General features: G+C 42.5%; 2 protein-coding genes across 3 annotated transcripts; one reads left to right on the plus strand and one right to left on the minus strand.

Moving 5' to 3' along the window:
- Positions 1-276: 276 nt before the first annotated feature.
- dpcd (deleted in primary ciliary dyskinesia homolog (mouse)) lies at positions 277-4,084 on the plus strand. The gene is made up of 6 exons (XM_052084410.1): positions 277-454; positions 1,737-1,817; positions 1,905-2,029; positions 2,147-2,280; positions 2,629-2,731; positions 3,750-4,084. The coding sequence occupies exons 1-6, from the start codon at positions 391-393 to the stop codon at positions 3,852-3,854; spliced, it is 612 nt and encodes a 203-aa protein (XP_051940370.1). The 5' UTR covers positions 277-390; the 3' UTR covers positions 3,855-4,084.
- A 2,556-nt stretch (positions 4,085-6,640) lies between these two features.
- On the minus strand, positions 6,641-11,488 carry fgf8b (fibroblast growth factor 8b). Of its 2 annotated transcripts, none has more exons than XM_052084408.1 (5): positions 10,925-11,488; positions 10,793-10,829; positions 10,103-10,235; positions 8,839-8,945; positions 6,641-7,424 (listed from the first exon to the last, which is right to left on the minus strand). In XM_052084408.1, the coding sequence occupies exons 1-5, from the start codon at positions 10,981-10,983 to the stop codon at positions 7,134-7,136; spliced, it is 627 nt and encodes a 208-aa protein (XP_051940368.1). In that variant the 5' UTR covers positions 10,984-11,488; the 3' UTR covers positions 6,641-7,133. The 2 variants fall into 2 exon arrangements, with proteins under 2 accessions (XP_051940368.1, XP_051940367.1); XM_052084407.1 differs by having other exon boundaries at positions 10,103-10,283.
- Positions 11,489-12,994: the final 1,506 nt, after the last annotated feature.

The following is a 12,994-nucleotide window of genomic DNA, read 5'->3' on the forward strand; positions in this document are numbered from 1 at the left end:
AGTTACGTAACAAACATTTCCGGGTTATTTGCTCCGCACTGTTTTTAAAATGTTTTCATGCGTTATTGTAATGTTTTGTTCCAACTATTTTTAAACATGGTGTATTTTTGTCAGTGAAAACTTTGCGTTTGCGTTTACATGCAATCACCAAATGTCAGAAAATAAGCATGCAGAACGGCCTAATATTTACGATTTTTAAGTTGATGACATCTGCACGAGTGCAGTGTAAACATATTCGTTCATGTGTTCACGTTATTTTTCTGAATTAGTTTATATCTGACTTGTTTTATCATAAAAGCGTATCTGATTTTGATTTGTTGAGTTGAGTTTACTTTATTGTGAGTTGCCGTGGTTACGGTTTGATTCCGGAAGTGTCTGCACAACTCAAACATGGCTGTGCAAAGCTGGATCGACAACCTAAAATCCTCAAAGAAAACTGCTTTGATTCACGATGGTGAGTATAGAGTTGAAACAACGTTTTTTGTAGAAGTGTGTTTTCGTTGTCAACGGATGGCCAGACGTTCAATGCTGTATTTTCACCCCCCGAATTCAAAATTCTTATTTTTGTGGACGTGAATAGAATGCGAAAAGGTTTACCCCACAAACCCCGTCTGCAAATTATCGTAAACAGCAAACACTATAAAATAACAAGAACCACCTTAGTCATTATTAACATGGTCGCACGCGTTTTTTAAACAGTAGGCCTACTCGTAATATAACAGCCACTGTCGCTGTTTCTTGGTGATTCAGACTCTTAGAACATATTCCTTGTAACCAACAGCCTTATAGTAACTAATATAATAAGATTTAAAAAATGTTTTAAAGGCCAAAGCTTGTGACTGACAGAGGAGACTGCTTGGATGGAAAAACAATCCGTTTTAAATGCCACGTTAAATGTAATCAAGAGGATTGAGTAGTGATTAGCGCATGCTTCAGAGTGCTGAGGTTCATGGTTTGAATCTCGGCGCCTTTCTTTTGGAGTTTGCATGTTTTCCCATTCCCCTAAATGAGTGGATGATCATCTGGTACTCTGGCTTCCTTGCACATTCCAATAAAGCGCATGCTTGGTTCATTGAAGACTAGTTTGGCCATAGCTGTATAGTGGGAATGGCTGTTGATTTACCGGTATATATGCCCTGCGATTTCCTGGCAGCAGTTAAGTGTAAGATAACCTTTATTTGTCCCACACTGGGGAAATTTACAGTCTACAGCAGCAAGATTGTGGGTAGAAAGAAGAAAGAAGAAAAAAGGGTGGTCTCTCGACCGTTATCTGTTGGGTTAGGCTCCAGTTCACCTGCAACATGATGAGGACAAGCAGTATAGAATGTCAATAAAAGCCATATGTATTGTTGGCGAATGAAAATGCCCTTCCATTTTCAGATCCGCTTATCCTCACTAGGGTTGTGGTGGGGGCGTCTTCGGGCACCAGCTGGGGAACACCCTGAACTGGTTGCCAATCGCAAAGCACACAGAGACGTACAACCATCCACGCGCACACTCACACCTAGGGACAATTTGGAGTGTTTACTCAGCTTGCTATGCATGTTTTTGGAATGTGGGAGGAAACCAGAGTACCCGGAGAAAACCCTCACAGGCCTGGGGAGAACATGCAAACTCCACGCGGGGAGGCCGGAGCTGGAATTGAACCCGGTACCACTGCATTGTGAGGTTGACTCGCTAACTGACAATGCCCATTTGATTCCCAATTTTCACATTTTGCCATTCCAAAACATAAGGGAAAAGGAAGATCCACTACCTCTTTGGAGATGGAAAAGAAATGGCAGAAGAGTATGACTTGAGGACAGATGAACTTATTGGTAAGCAGTGCACAGCACGAGTCATCCACCAGCCATGATTTTTGTCCATAAGATGATGCATTTTGTGGAACATTTGGTGCTTTGCAGTGCGTAAGTGGCGTCACAAAAACACCCTTGGAGCGCAAGGTCAATGGCAGGTAGAAGTTGGGGAGCCGCTTGTTGGTCCTGTTGCCTCTTTGGATGCTGAGATGCTCAAAGAGAACTGCTCCAATGTATGTTTTCTCTCTACAGCCTTGAATCCAACATGTTGCATTGCAGCTGGACTGTATATTTTGGATTGTTTTCACCCATTCGATGAATCTGAAGAGCCATCCCTTTTATTTCCACAGCCTGTGTTTATGCGTAAAGATACAAAGACCAGTTTTCAGTGGAGAATCCGGAACCTTCCCCACCCCAAAGATGTCTTTCATGTTTCAGTACAAGCGCCCGAAAGATGTATTGTCATAAAAACATCCAACAAAAAGTAACTATGCTTGAACACGCTCACACTACCACTTGTTGTAACGCTATTATTCCTATAGATGGCACTGTTCGCCCTGCATTAGTCTCCAGCGTTGACCCAATCTTTTTTGAGCCAAAGCCTTATTTTAATCTTAATTTAAAATATTGTGTTAACATCATAATTTAAAAAAACAGTCAGACAAGACACCGCCAAACAATAATGTCACAAAAAGTGGATACACAGGTTAAATATATACTTTATGCCATCGAGTGGAAAAGCATAGGCTCTCACAGCACACAAATGTGCCGAGGTTGGGAATCACTGGTCTGGTGGCTGTACATCAAACTGTCCTCTTTTGTGCATTACCAGGTATTACAAGAAGTTTGGTATTCCTGATTTGGATCGCAATCAAGTTCCACTGGACAGCTCTGCCTTAAGCTTCACTCATGCTAACAACACTTTAATAGTCAGTGTAAGTACCATACGCATACAGTACATCTTCACATATTCCTACCCTTACTTAATATGTCTCATTACTGTCAAACATCCTTTTCTGTGGGCCGGACGACAGTTTTCCCAGACAGGCTTCTGATTAAGACCTGACTCATACTGCCTTTAAACTTTTTCATTCCAAGTTTCATTTCTGTATCACGCATATCCGGTGCAGAGTCTGTTCAAGCTGGCGACAGCTCGGTCTAACCTCAGCCAAACCCAGACTATTAGTCCTTTGTACTGTGCATGTTAGCATGTTTGACAAACATAACCCCAAACATTGGGAAAATGTACAAACGTGATACAGGAAAGTCAGAACTGAAGTTTCGAACCAAAAAAGCCTTTGGACTTGCCACTTAGCTACTGTGTGATTAGGCAGTTATGCTCATGAAGAGCATGATTGTTATGCTCTTCAGCTAACAATGTGTTATATAACAACATCATTCTTTTGTTTTAGAGTCAATGTTCACAAGTAATCGACAAATTTAAAAAAACAATTGCATGATTTCCAGAATATGCATTGTCAGTTTTCTATATGGTTATTCTATTTATGTTTTACAATAAACACATCAAGCAATTATGTCATAAAATCAAGACAATTCGAAATGTGTATGGAAAAGGTAAAAGTTGTCTAAATTAATGCAATAAATATTGCAGGACTGCTACATGGGTTGGATTAAAAAAAAAATGTGAGGAGACCATACTTTCCCCACCCCTACTGTCGCGCATGACCGGAATAGATTAATTGTCATTGAATTGTAGTGCTATGTAATGCATCTTTCTTCTTTCTTCTCCACCCTATTGTACAATTTTATTTTAATTAGTCTCTTGTGTGTATACTGTTGTTTCATATCAAAAGAACAGGTATTTACAGCTTCTTTAGAAGATGTCTTGACGTTCTAATGAACTGCTTCCGTTTAATGAAGCAATGCAGGTAGTATCAGTGGAGCTCTTTGTAGACTACACTGACATTTCCCACTGTCGTCACTCTTGTACAGTACAAGAAACCCAAAGAAATTTTAACCCTCGAGCAGGAGCTGATGAAGGAGCTGAAGAAGTTAAAGTCGACGAGCGAAGGTGACATTGACTGCAAAACTCAGTGAATTCTGAAGGATGGAGTGAATGCCACATACTGGTCTTTTTTGTTTTGTTTTTTGTTTTTCTTTAGATCAAGGTTTGTATTGAATTTATGTTTGGTTATGGTCTCCTGGTGCATTTTGCATCGATACTTCATTTGGTAAACGCATTTTTTCTTATGGTTTCCACCAGCTATTTGAAATTCAAACCACTGACAAGCCTCAACAAATAAACATTGACATTTGTGGAAAGTTTAGATCAGAAGACTGTCTTAATGTTACTTCATGTGACATGCTTTCTGCCTCCCTCTCCATCTGTGGTCTTGATGGGAGTCACACAAGCTACCCGGCTTCCTTTCATCGATGTCCCTATAAAGCACTCAAAACACACAATGAGCCATCCCTGTTCGTTCCAGGGTCACTGTTACGAGCACGTCCCATTTGTGTTAACTGAATACCTTCATGTTCATTGCGTGTTGTGGGCCACCCTGAAAGCCATTAGTGGAGGTTTTCGGATGGTAGCAAGCACATGTAGAACTGTTTCCATTTTACCCGGCCTCGAGGTTTCATGAGACCTCGGCCCTGTGGTCAACATCACTGACACAAATCTGGGTTAAGTACAAGGCAACACACAGGACTTTGTTCCAAATTAGTTGTTCACATGGCACGGATATTTTGCCAACATTTGCCGACAGTAAACTTCTCCCAAGCAATTAGGATGATATTTGGTGACGAGTTATGGCCTTTAATATGAAGGACCTGCCTTTTTAGGGTTAACCCAAACAACCTTGTGGTTTTTATTATCCATCCATCCCTCTTCTGGAAACTGGTAACAAATTATTACATCCCCACAAGTACTTTGAAATTAAAGCCTACATTTACAGAACTGTCATAAACAAGTTTTCTGCAGGGCACATTCGCTTCTACAATTTGTGTAGCCCGGCGGTGGACTGGTTAGCGCGTCAACATCATCGTGCAGATGTGCAGGGTTTGAGTCCGGCTCCGGCCTTCCTGTGTGGAGTTTGCATGTTCTCCCCGTGCCTGCGTGGGTTTTCTCCGGGTACTCCGATTTCCTCCCACATTCTAAAAACATGCGTGGCAGGTTAATGGAACAGTCTCAATTGTCCCTAGGTGTGATTGTGAGCACGAATGGTTGTGCGTCTCTCTGTGCCCTGCGATTGGCTGGCAACCAGTTTAGGGTGAACCCCGCCAACTGCCCAAAGACGGCTGGGATAGGCTCCAGCACGCTCCCGCGACCCTTGTGAGGAGAAGCGGATCAGAAAATGAATGGATGTGCTTTGGAAGGACTTGCTGCATGCTGCTGCCTTTTGTACAGGCAGCGCGGGTTTCGATTGCCCGGCATGATCCCGTTCCCAAAACCAGGCCAGTGATGTGTGGTTTGGGTTAGAAAAGGCATCCTGTGTGTATCAAAAATATTGTGAGTGACTTGCTATGGTGACCCCTGATGGGACAAGCTGAAAATAATAATCACGTAGAGGGGCGTGCCTTTGTTTACAATATATATATATATATATTTAAGCAACAATCCACATTTGAGAGATTCTCAGGGAAAAAAAAATAAAAATAACCATATGTTCCAAGCCAACAACATGAAACATTGCCATATGATTCGTGTTTTCAGCACAACATTTTGGCCATGTTTGTGGAGTAACTTGCTACAAGACTCGCCGTCGTTTTGGATATAGTCACTGCATAGAGTTCACGCAGGCACAGTGACAAAAAAAAAATTAGTTACAGGGCTTAAGTTTTATTGTAAAAACACAATACTTTGAGTTTTCTCTTCCAAATGGAAAATAATATTTGAATATGCGCGCAATTTCAGTTGATGATTCTTTCCACAGACATTTAAATCCATTGGCCTCTCTATCTATCTGGTTTATTGTGCAACGATCATCGAGCAAGAACCAAGCTTCTCGGTTGTGAAGCCATTTTTGCATGTATGTGATTCCCATTGACTCCTGCTTCACAGAAATACCTGCCAATTTAATCTGATACCATTTGCATCTTGAAGATGTCCTCTTAGACTACACCAAGGCCATACGGCCATCGTCACTTCCCTGGAAAACCTGGGGCCATTCCAGTCTTCCAAACAGCAGCAAACAAATTGAGCATCCAGCTCATGCATTGTGAGCACATGGCGCCGTGTCCTTGTGTTCAGGTTCTTCTTCCTTCCCTGTCGTTTGGCCTCAGACGGTCATGCTCAGCTGCTTCTGGGAAGAGACTTCTCTTTTCTACCCCCCTTTCACTCCCGAATGCCTCTTCCCAGCCATTCGCCCTCTTTCAGTCCATGCCACATTTCGCCACACAGGCCCTGATGTTTTTTTTTTTTTTTTCCTCCTGCGCCCAAACCTCCCTTCCAACACCTCCCTGTGTGACTGGCTTCTTTTTGATAACTGACCCCTCCTCGTGTTATTATTCGAACCCACTATTGTATAACATGCCCTTTTATATGAGCTCTCACAAAGGCCCATTTGATCAGAGGGTTACGGTGTGCGATCGTGAGAAATGCAACTACATGGTGGTAACCTTTGTTTGGGCCAAAATGGTGGGCTGACCTCATCGCTTTTAACGCGTAGCTCCAGCCATTCAGGTCCAAGTCTCACTTGCTGAGCACATTCAACTCTGTGGCCTGTCACAGATATTGCCCTTCAGTTATCTGGGTCTCTGACTTGAAGGGGAGGGGTGGGGGGGGGGCAACAGTTGGGGGCTGTGGGCGGTCGGGGCCAAACGTTCATTCGATCGCGAAACATTCACGAGAGAGAAGCCAAGGTACTTTTGAGTGGGGTTTTTAGTGATTTTAATATACACTCTACAATAAATATCCATTTGATGTCATTTACATTTTTACAGTAAAAATATATATTCATAGATGTTGAAAAAAACTTTCAAAATGACCCCCTCGCGGGAATGAGAAAGTCAACTGAAACTCAGATGCTTGAACCACAACAGTAAAAATAGAGCTAGCTGCCTCATTTAGCTTCATTGTACTTTCAACATCTTTCTCGCCCATTTTCGACCCGCGCCACCTCTTCCTATCAATTCAACTTTCCCGCGAATTTAATGAGAAAGATTACATCCAACATCTCACTAAATAGGAAATAATGATCAAATTTGACAGTCAATGCGTACGGAAAATCCAGAGCAAAGAATGACATCAGGAGTCCAGGAAATGAGAGAGAAAGTGGCATTTGACCGTGAAAGGTGAATTGCCCCCACTTCCCCCTCCACACCCCCACCGCCTCCCATCGTGGTTTGTCCGTGATGGTTTGTCCACATTGTCGCCTCTCAGCGGCCCACTGAGCGCTGCTGATGTGAATGTTTAGTCCGCTTGCTTAAAGGAAGAACAGAGAGCGGCAGAACATCAAATGGTCTTCTCTCACTCAGCAAGTGCCCCCTAGGTAGCCGCTTCATGAAGTGGGCCTCTCTCTGGTGCTGCTTGGTCTTTGACGCCTTCCTTGGACGACCCTTGCGTGTGAAAGCCATGTACCAGCCCTCGTATTTGGCGTTCTGGAGTGCCGTGTAGTTATTTTCCAGAACTATTTCGGTAAAAATGCAATCTTTGCCTCTTCCCTTTTTCTGAGGAAAAAAAAAGGAGAGACGATGCATGATTCGGAGGTAGTTTGACACCCAGAAAGTGCAAACATTGATTCCATCATACGGTGAAAATACTTTGAGGTTCTAAAAACTTCCAAGTTGTTACTCTACAGTAACTCTCTGGCAAAGCACTACTTTTGTCTAAATGAAGCGCCGCAACTCACATTGGCATTAGTTCCTTGGCACCAAAGTACCACCAAGCGGCACCAAAGCAATACTTTGATTTTATAGCCGGGGAATATGCGCGGGACACTCAGTGTATATGTATTTCCTGTGTATTCGAGGCTATTACCGTCATCCTTTTTTCCCCGACTAGGCTTAGATAAATGACTTTGTACTTGAGACACACTAGTGACTGAAATGTGAATACATGAAGTTGATACATGGAGTTGCCTCGAAGGTGCTGTATTTAGAGTAAGTCTGTCCAAATTCCTGTTTCTGTCAGATAGTTTGTCATTCAAATAGCTCAGTGGGAGTGGCTGGAATACGTACATTTTTTCCTTCTGCCTCTCAGAAGTACTTCACTTACCGTATGATTGAGCCAAAATCTGCCAAGAAATAAGTCCTGGGTAAAATTTTTGTAGACGTGACGCATTCCAAATGATAATGCAGCACGGTTTTAAATGCAAAAACAAATCCCTATTGCGGCATGAAGATCAAGTTACAGCAACATCTTCAATATGACGCCATCAACACTCGTCCAGCCACAAGAGTTGCCCTTGATACCAATTTGGAGCTACATCTTCAATAGTATTTTTGCAGCTTGGGCTAGTATGAGAATTATTTTAACATATGTCTCTTTTGATAACTCGGTAGGACGTGTTCAGTTTGAAACTAAGAAACATCTCGGCATCACCTGCTTGTTGATGTTGTGTCCTTTTTGGAACAATGTGGCTCTCCACCAATCATCCACAACGCCAATCATCTTCCAGTCACACTGCATTGAGCCGCGAAAAAAAAAAGTATTTGAAAATAGCCTTGATGTATTTCTGAAGCCACTGCAAAGGTTTCTCCTTTTGAACGGGGCTTAGGTGCGGCCGAAATACGGCTTTATGCATGACTGCAAGCTTGGGGAAGATCCTGCATTGCATTGGGTCTCCAGAGATAGCAGCAGTTTCAACAATCTGCTTGCTCTTCATCACGGACTTTTTAACAGCTGCTCTTTTAAAATGATACATTGCTTTTACAGGAACTTTGCTCCTTATTGGAACAAACGCATTCGCTGTCTGAGTCAGACACAAATTATTTCGCAGGATGTTCTTGAATCGTCCAATGTTTGCATTCTTTTTTTTTTTTCAAGCCACTGAACCATGCCGCATTTTTTAAAAAAGCACACAGTGGCTTGTTCCGCACTATTTTATTTTTTTGTCATTTCAAAACTCACTCCGCAGCTTACCTTTCCAATCAGCTTCCCGCGTTTATTCATGCATATGTAGTATCCACTCTTCACCCCTCTGATCCGCACTCGGCTGCCGAAAGAATCGGTCTCCACCTCAAGTTTAGCTGCACAGGCAAACGCAAGCCAAATCATGAGATGAGGTGCAAACAAGAATATTCAGATTTTACAATGACACCAATGAACCGTCGTCTTTTCTCTGAATGAACCCTAAATGAACACTGGAGCATGTCGTCTATAATGTCATCAAAGGGCATTCACTGATCTTGGAAAGCACCCTGTCCAATGAACCAGGATTGCAAAAATGACAGACATTCCCTCTACTGGGATGATGTCAGGGTCAGTAAATGTTGTGCTGTGATGCACTTCAAATGAGGGACGAAGGAAAGCGCCGCTGGCAGAGTTGAGCCACTTTTAAGCGTGACACCCACTTATAGGTGTGCGTGAGAACTTGTGGGTCGGGAAATCCAAAAGACACGAAACAAGGAAATGTATCTGCCGACCTCACTTGTTTGTAGAAATGGAGTTCACGAGAGAAGCAATTCAAATTTTCTCCATAAAGAGCCTCCAAAAAAGGAGACATTCTCTGGATGGATGGAGGCTGTGATGGAAAGACAACTTAACCTTGGGGGCAGGACTTTTGCAAATGATTAATTTTGATAAGAGTCCTCAAGCACGTAAAATTACATGTAAAAAAAGACGAAGCTTAACCATCTTCTGTTGCAATCACTCATCCATCCTCCTATGTCGAACGTTCTTCTGGAGGTAGCCAAAACCGAGAATAATGGAAATGCTTGTCACCTCATACAATTTGCGCACTGTTGAATGTTAACCACCGTGTTTCTGACATTCTGTTAAATTGGTGTATGAACTTTTAAAAGCCACTCAGGACTTTAGGCCAACATTTCAAGTATATAGGCTATGCAACGTCTGATATAATCAAACACGCGTACACTTCGCATAGGGGGGTCGAACTCTTGCTGTTGTTCTCCCCCATCCCAGTTTTAATTACTTTTTTTTTTTTGCCTCTTTCATGTAGCCGAGGAAACCATCCACTCATCCGTTGTCCGAACCGCTTATCCTCGCGTGGGTCGCAAAACCACCCCCAGGTTATATCGTGCACGTTTTCAATGCAACGCAATCACGCGTACCTGACACATTTGAATAAATTCTCCGAGTGTGTACGGGCAATTATTAATATTTCGACATGAATTTAGCTGTCGTTCCAAATTGTTGACAACTTCGGATGCTCGTTGTCATTTACCGTGCGCCGCTCCGTCGTCTCCGTTTGCGTTGATCCTCTTGTTGGATAGCACCTGGACGTGTTTCCCGCTGGTCCGACTGTACAGTTGGTAGGTTCGAGTCAACCGGCGGCTCATCCGGTCCGACAGCCGACTCTGCTCGGTGACATGGTGCTTGAAATTAGGAGGAGACTGCACTGTGTTCTGCAGGACAACAGTAAGCACACGCATTGATTCCTAACATTCAGCAAGTTTGGTGAGCCACAATTGTGTCGATGGTTTGAAGCGATTCATTTTAATTGTTGTTGAATCAATCATTTAATTCATTCGTTTGACACCGCCATTTGCGGCGCTTTTAAGGAGTCGTTTGCGGACCCTCGGGAATGACATTACCCTCCCCGCTCGTGCTTTTTCTTTACCAGCGGTGATCTTTCACCCCCTTCTTGACTCCCCCCGCCCTCAATACAGCCGTCCACATATGTTTTAACAATCACCTGTCAAAGTGGGATCTTGCCACTTTTCAAGATGTTTGAATTTTTGCCAATTGCCGTAGCCCTCCTAATAAAATGTTTTCATTATTATTGCAACCAATTGCAGACGTGCAATGTACGTAGTGTCTACATATGTTACCTACACACCTGTTTAACTTGACGTAGTTCATCAAACTTTTTGAATTATTGTCAAGAGGTTTGGCTGAAGTGAAAATATCTTACCTGTGCGTAAAAGCAAAGCGCTGTGAACTGGAGTAACCTGTTAGGAAAAAAATGAATGAAAATAAGTTAGCTGGCTTGGCCGCCTTTAATTGAATACGATTTACATGAGAATTGTCTTTTTTTCTTACTTACAGATAACCTAACCTCGATGCTCTCAACCTCATCTTGTAGTAATTCAAATATTGATTCATGAATACTCCGCTGATTCGCTGCTGGAAGGTCTCAAAAATGAACTTCTCCTTGCTTCGGAATCCTTTCAGCTTTAAGCGCTACGTGTTTGGTGTGAAATAATAGATCCAATAGCCTTCAGTCCCTTGCAGGTGAAGATCCCCTGTTCCATTTCATTCAAATGAGTGAAAATGCGAAGTCCAAAATGAAAGTCCGGCATGAGCGCTGCTGTTCACACGACAGCTGAAGTAAAATCGCGTTTTTAAAAAAATGGCCAAAAAGTATCTTCATTTATATTGAAATCCTCATCAATTCGGCGTGACAGTTCTCTAGCGTGAACGCGTACGCACGGAACTTTACGCACCAGAAATACGCACAAAAAAGATCACCACAAATCCAATCCGCAACATCATTGAACAAATTCTCGGGATGTGCCTCCTTGAATATGCTGGATGTTGTTCGGATAATTCAAGTCCAACGTCCCTCTCGTCTTGCGCGTGTACCCCCTCCCATCCACTAGCAGCATCTGCCTCGCTCCAACATTTAAATAGCTAAACTTGCGGGAAAGTCAACATCCTCGGCGAGGGCGGGCGGGGCCTTCAAGCTGGAGAAGATTTGAAACCGAATACTTTGTTTAAAATCTTTACATGCACCTATTTGCCTCAGGATTGAGGTGAGAAGTGAACCATTGACTTTATTTGTGGCTTCACATGCGACCGCCTGGCATGTATCATGAGTGGCGCTTTCCCAGACCTCAACAAACCAAATATAATGTATATGTCAATGACAATGGGAGTGTATCTTCATCCACATAGTAATCACACCGCAATTGTTTTTCTATTAGCACAAATGTCCACATGGAAAACTTTCCTGGCATGTACTTAAGAACATCTCCAGTTACATTAACGTATTCCCTGGCTGCAGGTTAAAGGTGCTTTGCCTGTCCCACGAGGGCAGGCCTCGATGTACTTTTTTCATCCGACATATGTAAGTAATATGTATTCCGTGTGAACGCATGACATAAAATGGTTTTCACATGACATGTAGCTGCATGGATACAAATGAGCTCTCTCACAATGATTCCCTGCAGTTTATCACAATCCGGGTTTGATTCTCAGAAGTGTTTGCAGGGCCTGCTGTGCTTTCTTATTTTATTTTTTTCATCAAAACCATGCGATTGCACAGTACCTGTTTGCTCAGCGGTGACAAAGACATGCACCGAGGGCCATGAGGGACATGACCGCTCTACATTTGTGTGGGCTCTGTTAGAAACTGGAACTTTGAATGTAATTATGTGACCTTGCACTTCACGTTCAAACAAGTTCTGAACTGAGCTATATGATTTCCCTCAATTTTATATATTTTGGGGATAATAACCTCACCGATAATACTATTCTTCTCTGTAAATCTGTCAAATATATGTCTTGATAAACTTTCTTGCGTAAATGTATTTATTTTTTTTAAATGGAAAAATCAATACTCCCTTCTGAAACAATGAAATAAATAACGTGCATAATCATTGCAGGAGACGCTGAACACACAAACTGATCTAAACACACTGTCCACATCACACCTCCATATCTTTATCTGAATTTTTTTTTTATTCCTTAAATGGGAAAATCAAAGGCTTACCTTAAATTGGCTTACCGACTAATGAGACAAATCACGTGCCATGACCTCACCACGACACACACACATGCACACGCACACAGAGCAGCTGTGTAAGAGTTACATCTAAAATATATATTATAAGGTGCGTTTAAGATGTCATATAGTCGTAAATCAGTCATTCTAACCAATGCAGAGGGTTTAGGGGGTGAAAATGGACCTGGCTCATTAGTTCCAGTGGGATTCTGGAACAATGGATTTTTGACACCTGGAACAATTCAGCACCTTGTTCAGCTTTTTGCTGACCCCCCCCGCCTCAAGCAATCCACCCACATGCTTGATAACTCATCATAGCATCAAGTTAGCGTATGCACCAGTTCTTTCAAGAAAGTGAAGTCCCCTTGTTAAAATATATGACTTTTTATA

The sequence above is a fragment of the Hippocampus zosterae genome, chromosome 13 (assembly GCF_025434085.1).
Source record: "Hippocampus zosterae strain Florida chromosome 13, ASM2543408v3, whole genome shotgun sequence".
NCBI lineage: Eukaryota > Metazoa > Chordata > Actinopteri > Syngnathiformes > Syngnathidae > Hippocampus > Hippocampus zosterae.

Bases quoted from the DNA above. Each gene is read 5' to 3' on its own strand.
- dpcd (XM_052084410.1), top strand. From the start codon at position 391: ATGGCTGTGCAAAGCTGGATCGACAACCTAAAATCCTCAAAGAAAACT. The intron at 2,281-2,628 runs GTAACTATGCTT...GTGCATTACCAG, and splicing joins ATAAAAACATCCAACAAAAA to GTATTACAAGAAGTTTGGTA. The intron at 2,732-3,749 runs GTAAGTACCATA...ACTCTTGTACAG, and splicing joins ACAACACTTTAATAGTCAGT to TACAAGAAACCCAAAGAAAT.
- fgf8b (XM_052084407.1), bottom strand. From the start codon at position 10,983: ATGAATCAATATTTGAATTACTACAAGATGAGGTTGAGAGCATCGAGG. The intron at 10,830-10,924 runs GTAAGTAAGAAA...TTTTCCTAACAG, and splicing joins GCATCGAGGTTAGGTTATCT to GTTACTCCAGTTCACAGCGC. The intron at 8,946-10,102 runs GTAAATGACAAC...TTGCCTGTGCAG, and splicing joins AGACGACGGAGCGGCGCACG to CTAAACTTGAGGTGGAGACC.